The sequence below is a fragment of the Chelonia mydas genome, chromosome 7, assembly GCF_015237465.2.
Source record: "Chelonia mydas isolate rCheMyd1 chromosome 7, rCheMyd1.pri.v2, whole genome shotgun sequence".
Classification (NCBI taxonomy): Eukaryota; Metazoa; Chordata; order Testudines; family Cheloniidae; genus Chelonia; species Chelonia mydas.
In genome coordinates, this window is record NC_057853.1 from 83,338,380 (window position 1) to 83,362,265 (window position 23,886).

At 44.7% G+C, this 23,886-nt stretch overlaps 1 protein-coding gene across 5 annotated transcripts in view; it reads left to right on the top strand.

The window, feature by feature from the left end:
* The window catches only part of LRRC20 (leucine rich repeat containing 20), a 131,070-nt gene that overhangs the window by 7,168 nt on the left and 100,016 nt on the right, over window positions 1-23,886 (top strand). For all 5 annotated transcript variants that reach the window (XM_043552364.1, XM_043552365.1, XM_043552366.1 and 2 more), the window contains exon 2: window positions 12,643-12,772. In XM_043552364.1, coding sequence (XP_043408299.1) covers window positions 12,643-12,772 — 130 coding nt within the window. The remainder of the gene's footprint in view (window positions 1-12,642; window positions 12,773-23,886) is intronic.

Sequence of the window (23,886 nt, forward strand, 5' to 3'; positions counted from 1 at the left end):
TGAAAGGACCAGGTTAAGGTCCCATGCAGGGACAGGCTGGCAGATCTGAGGATATAAATGGCCCAAGCCTTTGAGAAAGCAACCAACCATAGGGTTGGCAAAGACCAAGCAGCCAGACATACCCGATGGAAGGCTGAAATGGCAGCGAGGTGAACCCTTATGGAGGATGCTGCCAGGCCTTGCTGTTTCAGGTGCAGGAGGTACTCCAAGATGAGAGGTATCAGCGCTGGGGGGGTGTGGCGCTGGTCACACCAACACGAAAATCTTTTCCACTTTGCCAGATACCTGGCTCTAGTGGAGGGTTTCCTGCTGCCTAGCAGGACCTCTCTTACTTGTTCCAAGCACAGATGCTCTGTGGGGTTCAGCCATGAAGCTTCCAAGCCATGAGGTGGAGGGATTGTAGGTTGGGATGACAGAGGCAACCGTGGTCCTGAGTGAGTAAGTCAGGGAGGAGAGGCAACATGACCAGTACGTCCACTGACCGCTCCAGCAGCATGATGTACCAGTGCTGGCGAGGCCACACTGGAGCTATCAGAATTACCTTTGCCCCCTCCCTGCAGATCTTGAGCAGGACTTCGTGCGCGAGAGGGAACGGAGGGAAGGCGTAGAGCAGGTGACCTCTCCAGGGTAGCAGGAATGTCTCCATGAGGAAGCCCGGGCTGCGACCCTGGAAGGAGCAGAATGCTGGGCACTTCCTGTTGCATTGGGTGGCAAAGACCCAAACCCCCGGATCTTGGAACAATGGAAAAATCAGTCAGGTTCTTAAAAGAAGGATTTTATTTAAAAAGAAAGAAAAAAAAGGTAAAAATCATCTCTGTAAAATCAGGATAGAAAATACTTTACAGGGTATTCAGATTCAAAACACAGATGATTTCCTTCTGGGCAAAACCTTAAAGTTACAGAAAACAGGAATAAACCTCCCTCTAAATACAGGGAAAATTCACATAAAACAAAAGATAAACTTATTCGCCTTGCCTGGCTTACCTACACTGGTTGTAATATTGGAGATTTGGATTAGGATGGGTTGGAGAAGATGGATTTATGTCTGTCCTCTCTCAGTCCCAAGAGAGAACAACCACGTAAACAAAGAGCACAAACGAAAACCTTCCCCCGCCCCACAAGATATTAAAGTATCTTGTCCCCTTATTGGGTCAGGTGCCAGCCAGGTTAGCTGAGCTTCTTAACCCTTTACAGGTAACAGGGTGTTGCGTCTGGCCAGGAGGGGATTTTATAGCACTGTACACAGAAAGGTGGTTACCCTTTCCTTTATGACAGTGAGCTAGCTGTAATTCATGCCCTTCAGCTTGCTCTTGTCTCCCCAGCTTACTACCTCAGCCTTTCCCCTCTCTCAGTCACTTCCCCCCTCAGATCATGCACCCACTTTTACTGCCTCAGTGCTTCCTGCCTAAACTTGATCCTTTCACACCATTTGTGCCACCTCAGAGCTTCCCATCCAACCTAGTGCCTGGAGCTGCCTCCCTGACTAACTCTGCTGCTTCTTCCTGCTAGGAAATCAGGAACTCACTTTTTCTTTGCACCAGGAGCCCTAGCTCATGCCATCTCCACAACTCGTCCTGAGCTTAAGCCCATCTCATGCCAATTAACTCTCACCCTGTCCCTGCTTGTGCTTCTGCAGCCTTAGCACCTCTCTGAGCTCCAGCCCCACCATTTCAGTGTCACCATCTCAGTTGAACCCACTCTGCCATATCAAACTCAGTGCCTCCCTCTCACCCTAAACCTTGTTCCTCCTTGTGCCACATCAGCCCCGCCCTCTCACCCCAAGTCCCATTCCCACTTGTGCCGCCTCAGCATCTCCCTCACACCTCCTTTATAAAGAACATAAATATTAATATTATTAGTCATTTGAATAAGGAACTAGATTTGAATGGCTGTGACAAAATTTTGACTATCTGTGACTTCTTGGGTCACCCCCACAGTGACCCAACCATGCAAATGTTATAGGTTGTGAAGTAGATGTGACATGCCTTTCTCTAACCCAAAGGTTTTATTTCTACATAATATGCTGCTACATACCACGCATCCCTCCACACCTTCTATTTTTACAAATAGAACTTGAATGAGGAAATGGGGTTTTGAGTGGCTATACATGATAAAATACCTCGTGGGTCACTTCAAGTGGCATATCCTAAAAGTTAGGGTATGTTTACACTTGGAGCTGAGGGTGTGATTTCTTGCTTGCATAAACATAGTTGTACTAGCTCTCATGGAGCTAGCCTTCTAAATATAGCCGTGTAGCTGGGGTAGCATAGGTAGCAGTGAGCAGCAGCAGCATAGGCTAGCCGTGCCAAGTACAAACCCACCTGAACCCTGTGGGCATGTAGTCAGCATGGTTATCCCATGATAGCTTAGTGGGTTAAGCATTGGCCTGCTAAACCCAGGGTTTTGAGTTCAATCCTTGAGGGGGCCATTCTGTGTGACCGTTGTTTTTGGGGGAGGGATAGCTCAGTGGTTTGAGCATTGGCCTGCTAAACCCAGGGTTGTGAGTTCAATCCTTGAGGGGGCCATTTAGGGATCTAGGGCAAAAATTGGGGATTGGTCCTGCTTAGAGCAGGGGGTTGGACTAGATGACCTCCTGAGGTCCCTGCCAACCCTGATAGTCTATGATTCTATGACTCTCACTACCCTGGCTACACTACTATTTTTAGTGCACTAGCTCAATGGGAGCTAGTGCAACTAAGGCCTGGTCCACAGTATGCGGTTATTTCGGGATTAGCCGAGTTACCTCGAAATAAAACTGGTTCCGTCCACACGACCAAACCAGTTTTTTCGATTTAAAGGGCTCTTTACTCCGATTTCTGTGCTCCACCTTGGCAAGTGGAGTCGTGCTAAAATCAAGATCGCAGTTCTGGGTTACAGGTACTGTGGACGCAATTTGACGATATTGGCCTCCGGGAGCTATCCCAGAATGCTCCCTTATGACCACTCTGGACAACGCTCTGAACTCCGATGCACTAGCCAGGTAGGCAGTAAAAGCCCCGGGAACTTTTGAATTTCCTGTTTCGTCACCATCAGCACAGTCCACCATCACAGGCGACCATGCAGAGTCCACCATCACAGGCGACCACACAGTCCCGGATTCGCAGACGAGCTCCAGCATGCTCCGAACGGGAGGTACTGGATCTCATTGTATGTTGGGGAGACGAATCTGTTATGGCAGAACTACATTCCAAAAAAAGGAACGCAAATACGTACACTAAAGTCTCCAGGGTCCTGACGGAAAGAGGGTACTCCAGGGACACAGAACAGTGTCGTACAAAAATCAAGGAGCTCAGGCAAGTGTACCAAAAAGCCAGGGAGGCGAACAGCCGCTCTGGGTCACAGCCCATACATGCTGCTTCTACCGTGAGCTACATGCAATTATGCGGGGTGGCGACACTACTACCCCACCACTGTCCATGGACACCTGCAAGGGCGGAGTAGCACGGAGCGAGGAGGATGAGTTTTTTTGGAGGACGAAGAGGAGGAGGAGGACGGCGCACAGGCGGCAAGTGGGGAATCTGTTTTCCCCCCTAGCCAGGAACTATTCTTAACGCTGGAGCCAATAGCCTCCCCCTACTCCCAAAGCTTTCTCCTGGACCATGACCCTGGAGAAGGCACTTCTGGTGAGTGAGAGCTTGATTGGAGCCACACGGTGGGGGGAAACCCAGCCGCGCTGGGCTCTTCGTGTTTAGTTTAAAGGGCTCATCCCTGCTCAGAGCCTCATCAGAGCCTCGCTGGGCTGTTTGCATTTATTTTAAAGGGCTCATCCCTTCTCAGAGCCTCATCGGAGCCCCATGGTGGGTGGGTGGGTATGTGTGTGTGTCGGGGGGTGGGGAGGAGTGTTGTGTGAAGCGATCATCCGAGAGAGCCCGCAGGCTGCCTGCAAGCTGAATTCTGTTGCCTGGCTGCATGTGATGGCTTACTCACACCAAAGTGGCAGGCACTTCAGGATAAGAGGCAAAATGAGACCTTGTGCAGAAAGAACATGTGCTGTGTACTATGAATTGCCTGTTTCACTGAGAAACAGTGTCCTCTTTGTGCTCTAAAATGTATCTTTTAAAATACTACCGTGAACCAAACAGCACAGCTTCTGCTGCCACTCTGCTCTCCTATGTTTCGCACCCTTTTTCCAGGATTACCCATGCAGGCGCCATAGCCATGGAGCCCGATCAGATCTCTGCTGCAGTTTTGACTATTGTAAATACCTTACGCATTATCCAGCAGTATGTGCAGTACCTGCAAAAACCGGGCGAGGAAGCGACAACAGCGCGATTACTATACTGATGAGGATATGGACACATGCAGCACGGCATGTGGCGATTGGGAGATCATGGTGCTGTTGGGCCAGGTTCATGCTGTGGAACGCCAATTCTGGGCCCGGGAAACAAGCACAGACTGGTGGGACCGCATAGTGTTGCGGGTATGGGATGATTCCCAGTGCCTGAGAAACTTTTGTATGCGTAGGGCCACTTTCATGGAACTTTGTGACTTGCTGTCCCCTGCTCTGAAGCACAAAGACACCAAAATAAGAGCAGCTCTCACAGTTGAGAAGCGAGTGGCCATAGCCCTGTGGAAGCTTGCAACGCCCAACAGCTACTGGTCAGCTGGGAATCAGTTTAGAGAGGGGAAATCTACTGTGGGGGCTGCTGTGCTGCAAGTAGCCAGCGGAATCATTGACCAGCTGCTATCAAGGGTAGTGACTTTGGGAAATGTGCAGACCATTATGGATGGCTTTAATGCGCTGGGGTTCCCTAACTGCGGCGGGGCGATAGATGGAATGCATATCCCTATCTTGGCCCTGGAACACAGGGGCGGCCAGTACATAAACCGCAAGGGGTACTTTTCCATGGTGCTGCAAGCATTGGTGGATCGCAAGGGACGTTTCACCAACATCAACATGGGATGGCCGGGAAAGGTGCATGACACTCGTATCATCAGGAACTCTGGTCTGTTTGAACAGCTGCAGGAAGGAACTTACTTCCCAGACCAGAAAATTACTGTTGGGGATGTTGAAATGCCTATAGTTATCCTCAGGGACCCAGCTTACCCCTTAATGCAATGGCTCATGAAGCCATACAGAGGTACCCTGGACAGTAGTAAGGAGCAGTTCGACTATAGGCTGAGCAAGTGCAGAATGGTGGTAGAATGTGCGTTTGGACATTTGAAAGCACGCTGGCGATGTTTACTGACTCAGTTAGATCTCAGCACAATCAATATTCCAATTGTAATTGCTGCTTGTTGTGTGCTCCACAATATCTGTGAGAGTAAGGGGGAGACGTTTATGGCGGGGTGGGAGGTTGAGGCAACTCGCCTAGTGGCCAGTTTCGCACAGCCAGACAACAGGGCAATTAGAAATGCGCAGCTGGGCGCGCTGCACATCAGAGAAGCTTTGAAAGCCAGTTTCATGACTGTCCAGGGTACAGTGTGAGAATTGTGTTTGTTTCTCTTAAAGTTACCTGCCCCCTATATATATAATATATGTGTAAGGAAATAAAGTCACAATTGTTTAAAAACTGTTCTTTATTATTTGTTGCACAAAACATTGAGAGAAATCAGAAGCTAGATGGGGGAGGGGGAGTATTGGTTTGGGGGTGGAGGATGAGGGAAGGACAAGTCCAGAAACCAAATCAAAATTTAGGATATGCCAAATTTCTGCTGCTTGTGCAATCCTCTGGGGTTGACTGTGTGGGTCCCCGTAGCCTCCCTTCTTCCCCCCCGTGTTCTTAGGCATCTGGGTGAGGAGGCTATGGAACTTGGGAAGGAGGAAGGGCCGTTATTCAGGGGCTGCAGCAGCAGTCTGTGGTCTTGTTGCCTTTCCTGCATTAGATCCACCATACAGCGGATCATGTCAGTTTGCTACCCAATGAGCTTGACCATAGCATCCTGCCTGCTCTCATCGTGTACGTCCGTCCTCTCTTTGTATTCATGTAACGCTTTACGCAACTCCGCAGTTGTTTGCCTCCACGCATTCAACTGGGCCCTATCAGTGAGGGAGGATTGCATGAACTCGGCAAACGTGTCGTCCCGAGTTCGTTTTTTCCACCTTCTAATCTGGACCAGCCTCTGGGACGGAGTAGATAGGGGCCGCATTGAAACATTTGCGCCTGTTGCAAGAGGAGAAAAAGGGAACAACGGCTGAAAATGGTTGTCTTCTGTGGCTTTCACAGAGGTGGGAGCCCAAGACAGACAACATGGAGAAGCTCAGAAGCGTGGCAATAGCGGGAGAGCAGAGTTGGCTGCGGAAGCTGTGCTGCTCGGTTCACGATGGCCAAGCAGAGTTGAGTTGGAGAGGTTGATTCATAGTAGCAGGAGAACAGCGGTGCACCGTCTGTTGAAAGCAGTATGGCGTCTGCACGCCAAAAAGGCGTGAAACGATTGTCTGCCTTAGCTTTCTGATGACACACACCCAGAAACACCTGCAAGAATGTTTTTGTCCCATCATGCACTGGGAGCTTAACCCAGAATTCCAATGGGCGGCGGGGACGGCAGGAACTGTGGGATAGCTACTCACAGTGCACCGCTCCAACGTTCGATGGCAGCCTTGGTACTGTGGACGCAATCCGCCAAATTCATGTGCTTTAGTGGGGACACGGAAGACCGAATGTATAAAATAGCTTCCGAAAATTCAAATAGAATAATTTCAAAATAATTTTGTACTGTAGACGTACCCTGAGTATTTCTAGTGAGTAGGGAATCCTACCCTAGCTCCAAACGTACACGGAGCTTTAGAAGTGAAGTAAGGGTGTGACCTGTGGCAGCGTATTGCACAGAAACAAAGCTAAAGCTTCAGGTCAGGAAATGCAAAATCTTACTTATCTCAAAACAGTCTAATGATCACAGGGATGTGTCAGTGTGGGGGTGACCTGAGACATATTTTTGACTTATAACCAGTCAAAGCCCACATCCTTATTCTAGGTTTCAGAGTAACAGCAGTGTTAGTCTGTATTCGCAAAAAGAAAAGGAGTACTTGTGGCACCTTAGAGACTAACCAATTTATTTGAGCATAAGCTTTCGTGAGCTACAGCTCACTTCATCGGATGCATACTGTGGAAAGTGTAGAAGATCTTTTATACACACAAAGCATGAAAAAATACCTCCCCCCACCCCACTCTCCTGCTGGTAATAGCTTATCTAAAGTGACCACTCTCCTTACAATGTGTATGATAATCAAAGTGGGCCATTTCCAGCACAAATCCAGGGTTTAACAAGAACGTCTCGGGGGGCGGGGGGGAGGAAAAAACAAGGGGAAATAGGTTACCTTGCATAATGACTTAGCCACTCCCAGTCTCTATTCAAGCCTAAGTTAATTGTATCCAATTTGCAAATTAATTCCAATTCAACAGTTTCTCGCTGGAGTCTGGATTTGAAGTTTTTTTCTTGTAATATAGCAACTTTCATGTCTGTAATCGCGTGACCAGAGAGATTGAAGTGTTCTCTGACTGGTTTATGAACGTTATAATTCTTGACATCTGATTTGTGTCCATTTATTCTTTTACGTAGAGACTGTCCAGTTTGACCAATGTACATGGGAGAGGGGCATTGCTGGCACATGATGGCATATATCACATTGGTGGATGTGCAGGTGAACGAGCCTCTGATAGTGTGGCTGATGTGATTAGGCCCTGTGATGGTGTCCCCTGAATAGATATGTGGGCACAGTTGGCAACGGGCTTTGTTGCAAGGATAGGTTCCTGGGTTAGTGGTTCTGTTGTGTGGTATGCAGTTGCTGGTGAGTATTTGCTTCAGGTTGGGGGGCTGTCTGTAGGCAAGGACTGGCCTGTCTCCCAAGATTTGTGAGAGTGTTGGGTCATCCTTCAGGATAGGTTGTAGATCCTTAATAATGCGTTGGAGGGGTTTTAGTTGGGGCTGAAGGTGACGGCTAGTGGCGTTCTGTTATTTTCTTTGTTAGGCCTGTCCTGTAGTAGGTGACTTCTGGGAACTCTTCTGGCTCTGTCAATCTGTTTCTTCACTTCCGCAGGTGGGTATTGTAGTTGTAAGAATGCTTGATAGAGATCTTGTAGGTGTTTGTCTCTGTCTGAGGGGTTGGAGCAAATGCGGTTGTATCGCAGAGCTTGGCTGTAGACGATGGATCGCATGTAGGTAGGAATAGCGGTCAGTAGGTTTCCGGTATAGGGTGGTGTTTACGTGACCATCGTTTATTCGCACTGTAGTGTCCAGGAAGTGGATCTCTTGTGTGGACTGGATCAGGCTGAGGTTGATGGTGGGATGGAAATTGTTGAAATCATGGTGGAATTCCTCAAGGGCTTCTTTTCCATGGGTCCAGATGATGAAGATGTCCTCAATATAGCGCAAGTAGAATAGGGGTGTTAGGGGACGAGAGCTGAGGAAGCGTTGTTCTAAGTCAGCCATAAAAATGTTGGCATACTGTGGGGCCATGCGGGTACCCATAGCAGTGCTGCTGATCTGAAGGTATACATTGTCCCCAAATGTAAAATAGTTATGGGTAAGGACAAAGTCACAAAGTTCAGCCACCAGGTTAGCCGTGACATTATCGTGACATCCTCTACAGCAAACAGGGAAAGATTTGTGCTGGAAATGGCCCACCTTGATTATCATACACATTGTAAGGAGAGGTTTAGAGTAACAGCCGTGTTAGTCTGTATTCGCAAAAAGAAAAGGAGTACTTGTGGCACCTTAGAGACTAACCAATTTATTTGAGCATGAGCTTTCGTGCTCAAATAAATTGGTTAGTCTCTAAGGTGCCACAAGTACTCCTTTTCTTATTGTAAGGGGAGTGATCACTTTAGATAAGCTATTACTAGCAGGAGAGTGGGGTGGGAGGAGGTATTTTTTCATGCTTTGTGTGTACATAAAAAGATCTTCTACACTTTCCACAGTATGCATCTGATGAAGTGAGCTGTAACTCAAGAAAGCTTATGCTCAAATAAACTGGTTAGTCTCTAAGGTGCCACAAGTACTTCCATCCTTATTCTAATTATTAATAAATAATTCCTAATATAAATAGGTATAACAGTCACTTATTTATTTTGGTGACATTTCTAAAAAAAAAAAAAGGTAATCTTACATGGATGAATTCCCTAAAACATGTTGACCTTAGAACAAGGAACCGTGATTAAGGAACCGACTTCTTCACCCTTGTGCCTAACCCGCTGTCGGAGCTCCTGCATTTCTTGGCTCCGGGTCTTTTGCTGCTCTCTGTCAGGTCCTCCTCCTTGGGTTTCCCTCCCCCGCTTCCTGTCCCCGGCAGTGTGGCTGTAGAAGCAGCTGTTGCTGTTCTTCACAATGGTTGGGGGAAACCGGACAGACGGAGCTGGGAGTTCAGGCTGAGCAGCAGCAGCAGCAGCAGCAGCGTGGGTCTGGTGCTGGGTAAGAGATCGTCCGCCTCTTCCCTCAGCTCGCCCGGAGAGAAAGATTAGAAGAGCTTCCTCCTCCCCCTCGCACACAATGGGGCCTGCGGATACCGCCGAACTCCCCGGCGGCGTGGGGCTGCCAACGCAGCCCGAGAGTCTGCACTTCTCAGTGCAGGCTGCTCACATGCACTCGTCGGCCCTCGTTTCGCCCGAGGGGTTGCGTCCGCCAGGTCCAGGAAACAGCGAGACTGAGAGCCCCGCCGCTGGAAATGAAAGGAGGCTACTGTAATGCACGCAGCCTGCTTCCTGCTCTGTGCATTTTGGCAGCGCGCTCCTGCTGCAAGGGCGCTGAGGGCAAGAGAGGGGGTGGCCTTCTCTCCCCCTGCCCGAGAGTGGGAAAACAAATAACTTCTCATGCTGTACATTTTGGTGTTGGAAATTGGAAGTTGAACATGAAAGTGTGGGGAGGGTGAAATTCCAACTTCTGTGGCTGGGTGGGAGGGGTCTTCCTGCCTCATCATAGTTGGGTGGCACGTGAAGTAATTGTAGGATGTATGCAGATATTGCTGTTAATCGTCCTTAGTTTTCCCCGTAAATGAAAAAGTAAGCTGTACTGGATCAATGCAGACTGTGACAGCATTTGGTTGTAATATCACTTGGGTTTGCTTAGCCAATATTGCAGTCCAACTCAGTGTCAGATTTGCATGGAAAGGTATCTTGGATCTGAAGTCTTGGGTTTCTGCCACCAGTCTGGTATTTTAATTTTTACTGCTCAGTCAACTAAATATAGGACCACTGCTGCTGGGTCACTGTCTAGGAGGGCTTAGGCATACTCCTTAGTAAAGATCCAAAGGAGGCATGACATGGAGATGTGCTGCTTGACCAGCTATAGACTGGGGTTCTAGGCTACTGCCTTCTGCATGATGTTACTCGATGCATTGACTGGTCCTTTCTACTTCTTTCCCATTTTGGCTCATCTGTTGTTCTTACAATTCTTTTTGAGCTAAAATTCTTTGTACTTTGTCTCCCCAGTTTTCTATTAATTCATGCCAACAGAAATGCCAGAGGTCCCTTTTGAAAACAAAATAGATTAATAGATTTTAAGGCCAGAAGGGACCATTATAATAATCTAGTCTGATGTGCATAACACAGGCTATAGAATTCCACCCAGTAATTTCTGCTTCAAGCCCATAATTTCTGAGTATTGTGGTCTCACAAAAAGGGCAGTCCGATCCATCGCTGCGCACTACTGTTATTGCGATAGGGCTGGTCTCTGCATCCTAAGACATTCAACCAATGACCTCAGCAATCACTATGAGTGATTTCTGCATACTTCCAGGTGAAGTTTAGAGTTGGCTGGTGGTAGGAGAGGTAGTTAGAAGCAGAGTTTTGCCTTCTACTCCATGAGTGAACCCTAGTAAAGAGGTGATGGGGAGGAACCCAGAGAAGGCCTGGTATTAGAGGCCTGCTGTCTTAATTGCTGGAAAGTTCAGGTTACTGAAAACACAAGTATTTTTGTAAGGACTAGTGAACTGAACAATTTCTCTTCTGGATATACCTAGGTTTCATTTGCATGTATTGTCGCTCTGGTTCCTTTTTTCCATGTTTATTTGTATGTTTTTTCTGGGCCTCAATTTATGTGTGTAAATAACTCGTGTTCCACTACTCACTGTGAGGGTTGCTTCTAAGAATTTTTAAATGAGGCCATATGTCCTCATTTGTCTACCTTTGAAACATTCTGTGTGAAAGACACACTATAGGGAACCAAGTAGACATTCCACCCTGGTGAAACAACAAAAATGGGACAACATATAATCAGGCGCAGATTAGCCACTAGGCCAACAGGGCCTATGCCCAGGTGCCCTGGCTCCGCCCACCTGCCCAGTGCTCCTGTCAGGGAGCGGGGGATTGCCCCACTCTGCATGCTCAGTGCTCCTGCTGGGGAGCCGGGTTAGGGCACGGGGGCTTGCCACACTCTGCCCACCCAGCAAGCCCCCGTGCCCCGACCCGACTCCCTGGCAGGAGTGCTGGGCAGGCAGAGAGGGGCAAGCCCCCGTGCCCCAACCCTACTCCCTGGCAGGAGTGCTGGGTGGGGCTGGGAAAGCCCCCACGCCCCGATCACATTTGCCTGGCGGGAGCAGTAGGGGTAGGGGGACACACTGCAGACAGGATGGGGAGGGGCCCCCACTTGTTCTGGGTGAGGGCACCACAAACCCCTAATCTGCCTCTGCATATAATAAAGAAAATCCTCCAGAATTTAAGGAGCGTATCACAGGTTTTTCTTTTTCCTGTTGTACCCTTCTGCCACCTGTGGACAAAGGATAATCTAGTCCAACAGTTAAATATTCAGACGATTGTAGGGTCATGGGAGTCCTTGTGATTTAATATATAGTCAGGAGTTCTGACATCCTGAACAACTCAGATCTTCATATGGGGCTCAATTTGTGAGGGTTGGCGTTTTTGGTTTTGGGAAGAGGTGTTAATTTTTTTAATTTACATATTTCTATTTGGTGTGAAAATTCAGTATTTAATTATTGGAAAAAATAGGTTTAACAAAAGGTAGTCAATAATATTAAGAATCGACAAATGTCTTTTTTTTTAATTTTGATAGCCATGACTGACAATTTTGATTTAAGAATATAACTCAAAGGAATGAATCATTCTAAAGATATATTTACTCATTTTGTAGTCTTTTGGATGGTGCAACAATAATGACAGTAATGAGTAATTAAGGGAGATTTAAAATTGAAGTTCATGGAGTCTGTTCATTAATTAAATCAAAAATTCAGAGTATTTTATGTAGTTACAGTGTAGTTACTTACATTAGTGGAAAGTACATGCAAATAACTGCTATTTCTGATTTAGTAATATTTCTCACTTACTTTGTACTATTGTAAATGACTACATAAAATGCAGGGCAATGGAGTATCTGACCCGTTGTAAAAATTCACTATTCACTGCAGAGTGGAGTAGAAAGGAAGTGGGGGAGGAAGGATGTTCCATGCTTTGAGTGCCAGCCTAGGACTTGGAAGATCTGGGTGGAAGTCCTCCCTCTGCCACAGACTTCCTGTGGGACCTTGGGCAAGTCACTTAGTTTCTCTGTGTCACAGTTATCCTCATTTTACAGATGGGGAAGTAGTTATGAGGTTAAATGCAGCAGATTCCCCTTAATAGCAGTCCTGATATTAACTTCTGATTAATAACATTTTACCAGGAATAAATCCCGTCCCATTGACTGCTATTTTTACTTGTCCCTTTCATCATATGTTAGCACACTGGACCCTCACTGTTTTTGTTTCCTCATTCACAGTTTCCTCTGTGGAAGTGCTTCCCTGGTGGGACTGGGTGTGGTGCCTGCATGGAGAAAAAGATGGGGGAAGCTGTAGCCAGAGTTGCCAGAAAGGTGAATGAAACAGTGGAGAATGGAGCAGACTCACTAGGTGAGTTAATCAGTCTGGTTTGCTCACAGTGTGAGTTGGTCCCATACAGAGTGGCCCTTCAACCAGGGACACTAGGCCATTATTCTCGGACTCAGTCATTTAAAAGGTTGTTACCAAGACAGCTGGAGAATGGTTTTTAGTTTTCGTACCAATTTGTTCCATTTATATTTTGAAAAATGTTGATTTCTCCATCTCCCGATCCATGTTTCCAAAGAGAGCAGAGGCCAACATGGCTTCTTTCACTTAACTTTGGCATGCGTGTGCTAGCATGGTTAATAATGTCATCAGGGATGTGCATGGTTTAGAAAATAGTGTTAATAATTAACTGTTTGCAGCAGGATACTTTAATTATTTTTATAATACAAAAACTTTTTTTGTATTTATTTTGAATGAATTGTGCATTTTAAAAGTGTCAGTTATTGCCAGGTTGGTTAGCTTTCTGGCAGAGGTCCCTGTGTCATCTGTTTGGAGTAGAGACTGCAGCCTGCTGTGCCCCCAACCTGGTATGCTGACTAGTTCCTTTGTAGGAGGATGGAAATAATGTTCTCTTTGAAAATGTCAATCTGTTTGTAAACAGAGGGCTAGATTTTTGCCTTCCTCAGTGTCCTATTTTACACTGCACGGGTGGTGTAAAGGGCCTGCAGAGGGAGTGGAAGCAGCCCTTACAGACTGTCACAGGAGGGGTTTCCCACTGGAGCATAGAGCCAGCACAATTGTCCTGTGCTGGCCTTTAGTGCATCACAAGACCTTGTGGTATGGTAGGGGAGTGAGGAGGCATAGTTGGACCACACTGCCCGCTGACTGTTCTGTGCTGGTGGATGGCTCCATAAAGAGTCACTGTAGAACAACATCAGTTAGGGCAATTCCTGTGATTGCTCCAGTGTCTGCCACGGACTGTTCTAGTCTCCAGCCATCTCCACAGTCTGTAAGGTAGAGAAGTGACACACAGCCATCTGTGTTCCAGCCCTTTTCTGTGCTGTGCTGAGCTCAGTTTGGCTGCTGTCCAAAATGAAAACCACAGTCTTTGTATTGAACATGGTCCTCCCCATCTGATTGTAGGGAGATGTACAGTCAGTACAGAAACCCGTCATTCTTTCAGTTCTGTCAACACTGTCATCTTCTGGTATGTCACAGGTGCAGTCTTTATTCAGAGTATAGAGTCCACCACTATAGATGACATAGACAGTTAGCACTGGGGACACGTACAATCCCAAATCTATTAAAAAGGCAAATTTTACAACAATATCCTCAAAGTTAACTGTCAGCACCCCTTAATGAAATCAGAGAGGGCTGTATAGTTGACTTAGCCCTATTTTATCTAGTAAATCATCTGTCCTTCATATTCAACACGCATCAGTCATTAGTTTATGGTTTTCCACCCAGTAATGGGAATTGTCCATGTAGTTCGGGAATTAGGCCTACCAGGAAGACCACAGGTTCTTAGAAGGTTTAACTGATTCCTAGTTATCATTTAATTAATTTCTCTTTATCCCCTATCAGTGTCCTTGGATGCTTTTTAAGTTGGCTCTTTGTGTAGAATTTGACATCCTGTGTGCAGCCAGAAAAGTACATAAGCTCTGCAGGATATGGACTGGTTTTTTTTTTCCATCTGTATAACCTTTGACACACTGGGACCTCAATCCTAAATGGTAAAGCCCTAATTAAAAAAATTAAATCAGAGGACTGGCTTGCTTTAACTAAATCCTCATTGGGTCTAGTTACTACCTGCAACTTCTCTCCTTAGGCAGGTGGAAAGTGTTCTAAACATCCCACAGGCATAGCTGGTTGCCTAGATCAAATCCTCTTCTCCCAGGAAGAACATCCTTCCCTTAGCCAGCCCTCTGCCTTCTGGGGGTAGCCATCATAATGAGCTCCATCTGGGATGCTTACTGCTTCCCAGTGCCTACCTTAACCCTCTCCTTACTTCTTAGGTGCATGGCTTTGTAATTACTATCACACTCCATTACCCTTTCTTGGCCTGATAGAAGCATTTGCTTCCCTACTCATTTAGAACTTTGTTCCGAATACCTTTCTTATTCTAGCAGATACTGTATAGTTTCCTGGTTCATCCAAAAATAAGCCCCTAGAGCTTACCATGACAGGCAAAGTGACAAGTGAAGGACCCACCTTTCTTCTCCAATTTGTGTTTTTCCAAGGGCACAGAAAAGGTGTTTATATCTCCATCCTCCTTATTTAGGGAACTGCTTGATATCTATTTTTAAACTGAGAGACCAACCCAACTAACAACTAATGAGTACTAGTGCCTTCAGTTCAGCCATGTCTTTCAAGACACTGATTTCTCTCTGTCTTTCTGGGTTTGCTCAGTATCTGGAAACTGGAACTTATCCCATGCGCTCCTGCTGAAACAGACTTTTTCTCAGGCTCTCATACCTCATGCCAATGATGCTCTTCCTGTTCCCAGTCATCCTGCCTACATCATTCCTTCATCTTAACAGCACACTTCATGCTCTTCAGTGGCATGACAACACCACGCCAGTGATGTCTTTTTACAGTTCTGGTTACCTGGCTGCTTTCTGTTTTATCCACCAGTTTCTCAGTTTCCCTTGCTTCACCGCAACCATGGATCTCCAACTCCTAGATTTTCTCCCAATTTTTTGGGCATTCAGCAAAACCTGGGACAGTCCTCACCAAAAGCTTCACTTTTCTTTTGTTAAAGCTTGTAGTATTCGCAAGAAAGCAGGGAGTCTCAAGTTTCAGTGAAATGCTTTTATTTAGCAAGTGTATTAATGACATGATGGGATGAAACTGGATGTAGTATCTTACTCAGAAAGCTCTTAAACTTTGTCTTCTTCCATGTCTCTTTAGTAGGTTTTTCAACAGAAAGTTGGGTTTTGTCTATATGAAATTTTTTACCAAGTGTCTGCTTTCCACAGCAAATTTCAATATTCTGTTGAAAACCAAAACATTTTGGGTTTTTGGCCAAAAAATCCTAATATTTTGACAGGTCTGACCTTAGGCATGGGTGACCAGAGCAGTTGCCCAGGTTGCCAACTGCCAGGGTAGCAAATCAACTGGGGAGGCACCTCATCATTTAGCTGGTCAGGTGCAGGGGGTAAGACGGCATCAAAAACATTTTCCATCATGGTCAGCAAAACACGTAGGGGTAGCCCTGTTTTATGATTCAAATGCTGCTGTGGTGTCTCACAGAAGTAGTAGGCCAGGTGTCTTTATGCTCCTATTCTTCTCAATGGAACTGGGCAAGGCTTTCTGTCTGACCTACATCTCCTTTGATGTACCATGGTCAGTGACTCCTACGTGCACTCCCACCCTTCACTGAGAATGGAGAAGAGTGGTGTATCATGGGAGATGTAGTTTGGCCAGAAAGTAAGACCCATAGAGGAGAATGACAACTCCCATGAGGCATGATAGCACCATGTTGAATCAAAATATTTCAGTTTGGGGACAAAATACTTCACTGAAAAATCAGACTTTTCTGGGGGAGCCTATTTTCCAGCTAGCTCTACTCTGTCTAGCCTGGTTCCTGTTAAAGGTCTTTAGGGTGCTCCAGATGGCACTATGGCAAAAAGCCTGGATAGATATGTTACTCTCCTTTCCTCTCAATACTCTGTTAGCTCCTCCACAGCTTGGAAAAGTACATAGACACGGGTCTCATGCAGTGTTCGCTCTAATTTTTTACATCCATGTGTGGAATGAATTTTGTTATGTGCACCAATATGGAGGTGGTGGGGGTGGGGCCAAGGGGTTGGAGTGTGGGAGGGGGCTCAGGTCTGGGGCAGAGGGTTGGGGTGTAGGAGGGTGAGGGCTCTTGCTGGGGGTGCGGGCTCTGGGGTGGGGCTGGGGATGAGGGGTTTGGGATGCAGGCTCAGGGATGGGACAGAAGGCTGGGGTGCAAGGGAGTGCTGGCTCTGGGGTGGGGCCACAGATGAAGGCTTCGGGGTGCAGGCTGCCCCGGGGCTGCAGCAGGGAGATAGGACTTCCCCCAGCCCTCTCTTGCCCCAGCAGCTCGGGGCCGGGTGAGAGTTGCCTCACCCCAGCTGCAGCAGCTCCAGCGGGGTGGGGCTGGGCTGGGCCGGGGGAGGGGCTCTTCTCCCCACCTGCGAGGCCCTTGATAGCCTCCTGCATGGCCACACAGCTTACAGGGAACTTAGGTCTCATGCTCAATCTCATCCAAAGGTAAATTTAAACAAAATAAACCTCTTTATTCACCAAGTGTTTGTTTGTTTCTTTAAGCAACAAGGTTGATATATTTATGGAAATTTTTACTAGCTACATAAAAGAGCATCCATCCTAGGCTCTGGGTGTTCTTGACAAACTCTTGATAAATTATACATAAGACTTTACAGTTGGACCACTAATACCACTACTGCAACAGCAGTATACATTTAACAATAAATCCCTACCAGCAAAACTACCTTGGAGTTTCAGTCTCACCCTTCTATATATGTACCAATTTTGACAACTTTCACAATATTTGTTTTTTCTTAAAGCTCCAACTCTGAGAATCACACAATTCTGCGAATCACATCTTTAATGAAAAGAAAGGTCAAGTTTCTAATTCCCTTAGTTTTGTACAGAAAACTTGAAAATGTGATTTGTGTGTACCCTAAAGGCACAGAAACCAGAAAGCAAATAAAAAGCACCCCACATTATTTTTTTTACTAAAAATCTCATGATTTTTTGGGAGCCTGACTCTTGATTTATAAATGCTCCGGTTTGGCAATACTGGTGTATTTAGACAGACTTCTACCTGAATAAGGGCTGAGTACAGTCTATCAGATTTGGCCTAATGGGTATTGAAAATGTGTTGTACAAAGGTGGTGGACATAGAACTGACAAGTTTAAATTCCACCAGAACAGTCCTCAGGCCTTACTGACCACATTTCAGAGAAAATGTATGCCTCTCTTATGTCAGTAGTTTAGGATGATATGTATGTTATTTTTTTTAAAAAGTAAAAGGTTAAAGTTAAGGCTGAGTGGTGGATCAGAAGTTGCCTTGAAGTTATAGGAGATGGTCATTTATTACTCAGCAGTGGGGAATTGGTGAAATTCACTGTATTGTGGCATGAACTGGCTTAGTAATATGTCTCTAGACTTTATAACATTTAATTAAAAAAATATATTTGTATGTTGTGTAAAGAAGCTCAATCTATTTCATTTATCCAAGAGAAAGTTAAGAGATGACTTTACCTCCGGGGTAAAAGATTACCGATAGTAGGCGGGCTCTTTAATTTAGCAGACAAAGGCATAACAAGATAAAATGTCTGGAAGCTCAAGCTTGATAAATTCAGGCTAGAAATAAGCAGTACATTTTTACCAGTGAGTGACTAATCATTGGGATATCTCACCAAGGAATGTGGTTCATTCTCTGTCACTTGATGGGGAATTGGTCACTTTAAATCAAGACTGGATATCCTAAATGATATGCTACAGCTCAGCCAGAAATTATGGGTTTAATGCAGGAATTGCTGGGTAAAATTCTGTCAGACTTGGATGGTTAAAATCGTCATTTCTGGCCTTAAAATGTATAAATCTATAGGGAGATTTAAAAATATTTAGGTGCTAGCTGTATTAAATGTCAACACCCTATTACTCTTAACAACCTTTTAACAAACCTCAGGATCTACCCTGCAAACACTTACTCTCATGCTTGATTTTTCTCATGTCCCAATGAGGTCTCTTTCTCCAAAATCTTAATTAGTCACTGCAGTTAAATAGGTTTGTTTGTTTGTTTTAAACAAAAAACAAGAGTCAATACCTTCACTTCTTAGATACTCAACTTTCACTTTCTTTCCTCTTGTGATATCACAATTTTACTAGTTCTCCAATCACTATAAACTGTTCTAGATTATACAGGACTTGACTTTCCACTTTAATGAACAAAGAGGGGGGAAAAAACCTCTCTCTTTCTTTAAAAAAACAAACAAACAAAAAACAACAACAACCAACCAAACAAAAATACCTTTCAGGCCTTCTTTATACGTCAGAAAAAAGCAAAAAAGTATGCAGAATCCTTTTTTGTTTTTTGTTTTTCCTTTTTGCAGGTTACTGTTAATCCCAAATTTATCTTTACAAATGAATTCCCATGCAGGGAGATTGCAGGAAGAGAACCAACGCATTGGCAATGATGTGACATTTGGCAATGGATTTCTTTCTTTGAGGGACCTGAGACCGAGAGAGATGACTGGCGACTACTTGTGAATACTTAAATGTTAAAATAATTTAAAACAACGTAAAGACAAGTCAGAAATATTGGTGTTATCAATCAAACCTGTAATTGACTTGATTCAGTTTGCATAGAAATCCAGTAGGTGGTGCAGTTTCATTTCTGAACAACGGCTAAAACTAGGTTATTTGATGAATTCACCTCATTCTCAGATTTCCCCCCCAGACATGCACACATACCCTGACAGTGGAAAAATGAATGAGGATATTTTGAAACTGGATTCCAATGCAGGCTTATCACTTCTGATTATTGCAAGACCAAATCTTGCTGTTTATAATTAAAGACTTGCTGCTGTTTCTCTGGTTTTTTTTTTTTCTTTAATTCTTGTCAAGTTTTCCTTATACTATCGCTTCATATAGCTTAATGTTGTTCTAATATAGATTGCCTTGGAAGTAAGAATAAATCATTGGCTTTGATATTTCATCTTGATGACAAAAATTAATAGCAAAATAAGAACAGAATGGCTAATGAGTATTTCTGACTGAAGGGAACCTGTTCTGGTCCCCTTAGCAAATTTAGGACCCATAATTCACTGCTATAGGGTTAGACAGTGCAATGGTGAAATCATCTGAATCCTGTCTGTTCAGACAGCTTCTTACATGCGGGAAACTGCTGCAATGAGGAATGACAGCTACAAAATATGCTGGTATAGATGCAACCTATGCACCTGATCTAAAGCCCACTGAAGTCAATGTAATTACATTGCTTTTAATGGGCTTTGAATCAGGCCCTATAAATTAGCAGATGAACATTGTTTCCAATGACATTATTAGAGAATTTTAAACTTTGGTCACCTATTCTTGTCATGTCTAGTGCTCACCCAGCCTGTGTGGAAAAAGTCCTATACAAAGAATGACACCAGTAGGGTTCTGTAGGAAATTACTGAAGGTTGTAATTTTCTATTAAATTCTGTAAAACTTGTCCAAAAGGGAGCTGTCCCCATGACCTCACCATCTGCTGGCAAGAGTCTGGCAATGGTAGCATTTCCTGGGGGCAATCTTTTACCCTATGGCTCTGACCAAGGGCTCCAGGTCAGTTACCACTGAAGCCCCTTCTTTCCCCCCCCCCCCCCCACCCCCAGGGAGTAAATGTACAACAGTGATTTATACCTAAAATAGCAAGTGGCCCTTTAAATAAAGAAAAATATTAGAAAAATCAAGAGAAAACCATATTGAATCAAAACTAAACCACAGAAAATAGCATAAAAAGAAAAGGAGTACTTGTGGCACCTTAGAGACTAACCAGTTTATTTGAGCATGAGCTTTCGTGAGCTACAGCTCACTTCATCGGATTCATGCTATGCATCCGATGAAGTGAGCTGTAGCTCACAAAAGCTCATGCTCAAATAAACTGGTTAGTCTCTAAGGTGCCACAAGTACTCCTTTTCTTTTTACGAATACAGACTAACACGGCTGTTACTCTGAAACCTGTCAGAAAATAGCATCTCATCTAAACAGCACAGCCAGATAAGGTACGCTCTTGCAGTCACAGATTTAAGATAACTAGGGTGTAAATAAGGACTCAGGTTTGTCCAAGTGCCCCAGTTATATCCCCATCTTCACCCCCTAGATCCATTGTATGTCTGTCCCAGTGTTGTTCTACATTGAGTGGAACTCTGTCTTTGCTTATTAAACAGTATGTGTTCCCATCCTCTGTCTCTTCATGTATTCTTTAAAAACTCTTACAATCTTGCTTATATGTTAGCTTTCCTCTGCATACACCTTTGTTAAACAAAGTCCATTTGCACGCTATCACGCTGCGTAGGTACTTTGGGAGTGTGTGTATCTCCTGTCACTGTAGTACCTGAGCAGCTAACAGATATTAATGAGTTTATGCTCACTGCACCTCTGTGAGGTAGTAAGTAATATTATCAGATAAGGAAATTTAGACATGGAAATGTGAAGATTTATGCAAGGAAGACTGGCAGAGTTGGAAATTGAACCCAGGTCTCCTAAATTCCAGTACCCTGCTGTAATCAGAAGACTATTTTCCCTCCTTGTTGTCTGTCTTTCCCTCAAGTATCAGCTAGGAAGGCATCTTTTTTTAGTTCCAGTCATAGGTAATTATATTTTTCTATAATTTCCTATTTCTTATTAATACTAATCTATATTGAATTTAATTTCTTGATGGGCAGTCTTTCCCATCACAGGAATACTGGATTGTTTAACTGAAGTGTCAGATGAAAGATACACATTGTTATTCATAAAAATAATTTGGACCTGTCCTATAAAATAATTGACTGTGATCACAGTTTAATGCAGTATTGATCATCTTATTCTTAAGAACATGAAAGAATATGATGGGTGGAAAAATATATGCTTGAGCGCTAATTGGACACTCACATTATTTGTGTGGAACTCTTTGAATATTTTATAGTGGAATTACACTGAGATCATATGAAGTGTGATAATTCATGGAAACCATGGACTCCATTGTAGACAGGAATATCTCAACTGTGGGGTCAAGATCCCAAAAGACACACAAAATGTTTAGGAGATAGGATGGTAAAACTAGTTGACTCAGTAAGAGTTGATAAGAATTAGGGTCAGAGGCTGGATCAGACTCCCATTGAAGTCAAGCAATCTCTCTCTCTCTCTCTCTCTCTGTTGACTTTAGTGGGAACTGGATCAGCACCAAAGCAGATTTTCTATGATGTACTGATGCCTTTCTAGCTCCCCACAGCTTATCTTATGTGAGCCAGGAAGCAAAATGAAATAAACAAGAATTATTTGCACACAAGGGGTAACATTCATCCCTTTGCAGAGGGCCAGCACAAAGCCTGTGCATCACTGAAGTCCCACTCTTAATTCCATGTAAGAACTGTTTTGAGGACATAAAGGTGCACAGACCTTCTGCATAGAAGTCAAGTTCACCCAAGATTCATTTTACTTTATTATTTACGCTTGTTAGCGAGAGATCCCCAGCTCAGTTGAGGTTGCTGTCCAAACTAGGAGCTGGAAAGGGAAATTGACATCTGCCTCGGTTTCCTTTTGCACCTTGCCCACTAAAGAGTAAACTCCCTCAGCTCGGCTCTTTGGTGTTGCAACTCCCTACATATTGATCTAGGAGCCTGAAGGAAAACTGAGGAGGATCCATGTGTGAAGATCTTATCATAGAAGTGGCACAATCTTCATCACATGGAACCTAACAAAAAAGTGAAATGCCTCAAAATGGATAAAGGGGAGGCAAGAAATTTCTTAAAATGGCATAAAATATGAGGAAAGGCAGAAAGAGGATCTGGACATAAATAAATGAAGGAAATACTAGAGAGAAAAGAGATTTATTTTTCAAGAAGAGGGACAGATTGGCAGAGAAGCAAGTACTTTGTCCATATTAAGTTACAATCATTTCATTTTCCACTTTCAGCCTTGGATATGGAGAGTTTTCTGATACTGTTTAAATATTATGACTAGAGAAGTAATTTTGAGACTGCACCTGGATTTATCAGGAGAATGCAGAAGATATGATAATCTGGGCTCAAGTAAAGCATTTCATACTGTGCCTCAAAATATCAGAATGAAAAAATTATTTCATTATCAGCACTGCCCCCCGCACGAACATATGGTGGAAGAAATATAAGCAGAACATAATCATTAGAATTGGGTGAGTAACTGGCAGCCAGTAACATTCACATCTGCTTAGGAGTTGTGCACGTTGTATAAATTCATTATTCAAGTATTGATAAATGTCACATGGTGACTGGCCCTCTAAGGGGAGATGAGGCCAGCCCTTCCTGTGACACATTTAGCTCACCTCACCATGTGCAGAAAATGAGCAAAGTCACATGGCAGGCAGGTCAAGTGACTAAATTAGGCCTTCTGGGTTGGAGATGAAATAAACCCGGAGAGCCAGAAGAGAAAGAAGGGAGACTCCAAATAGGAAGTCCTGAGTATTAGGGGTCAGTAGAGAGCAGAGAGAGACTCAGAGGAGTCCATGAGAGCCTGCAGGGTGAAAGCGAAGCCCAGAGGGTGGTCTGAAGAGGGTCTGAAGTTTGAGAGGGAAGTCATACAAATAGACCCTCAGGAAGGAGGGGCTGTGGCTAGCTTTAGACTATGCGTGGAAGATTGTTTTGGACTTGGATACCCTAAAAGTGGTGGACTTTTTCTTTGTGACTTAGCTGGAGGGTGAACTCACTGCAGCAACCAAACCAGACTGGCAGGTTAGAAGATTCAAGCTGAGTGAGGAGAAACTGAGGCAGAGGCCAGCTTGAAGCCGGACTGGGTAGGTGGTACTGCTACACTGAATAATTCATAGTCTGCAGATTAATTCCCAGCCATCCCAAATGAGACTGGAATGAGATGGGGCTATAGCTGAGTCCCTTCCCCTCCCTTTGCACTGACAAATAGAGTTGGCTGCTTACGGAAGGGAGAGCTTGCTGTTCTCTCCTAAGAGGAGTGATCCCTCAGCCTGTCTGCCAGGGAGCTCAAGACACATGTGCTCCTGAGTGGTATGCAATGTCGGCCTAGCCCTTTAGAGGACAGCTAAGGGGAGCATTTTTCACCTTCCTCTGTAGCGTGGGGCACGGGTCACTTGCTGGAGGATTCTCTGCACCCTGAAGTCTTTAAACCAAGATTTGAGGACTTCAGTAGCTCAGACATAGGTTAAGGGTTTGTTATAGGAGTGGGTGGGTGAGATTCTGTGGCCTGCCTTGTGCAGGAGGTCAGACTAGACTATCATAATGGTCCCTTCTGACCTTAAAGTCTATGATTCATAGGAACAAATTTAAGGAGCCAAACATACGTTGTAAGTCAACACCCTCCAGGGAGGGTGGGGAGGTAATAGTATTTAAAGGGTTCAATGTCCGGGAGGGGAAAAAATATTGCGTAGAGCAGTCCAAGGGAAAATAAGGAGGAGTAATGGAATTAAATTAAAACAAGGGTGATTTAAGCTGAACTTCAAGAACATGTGG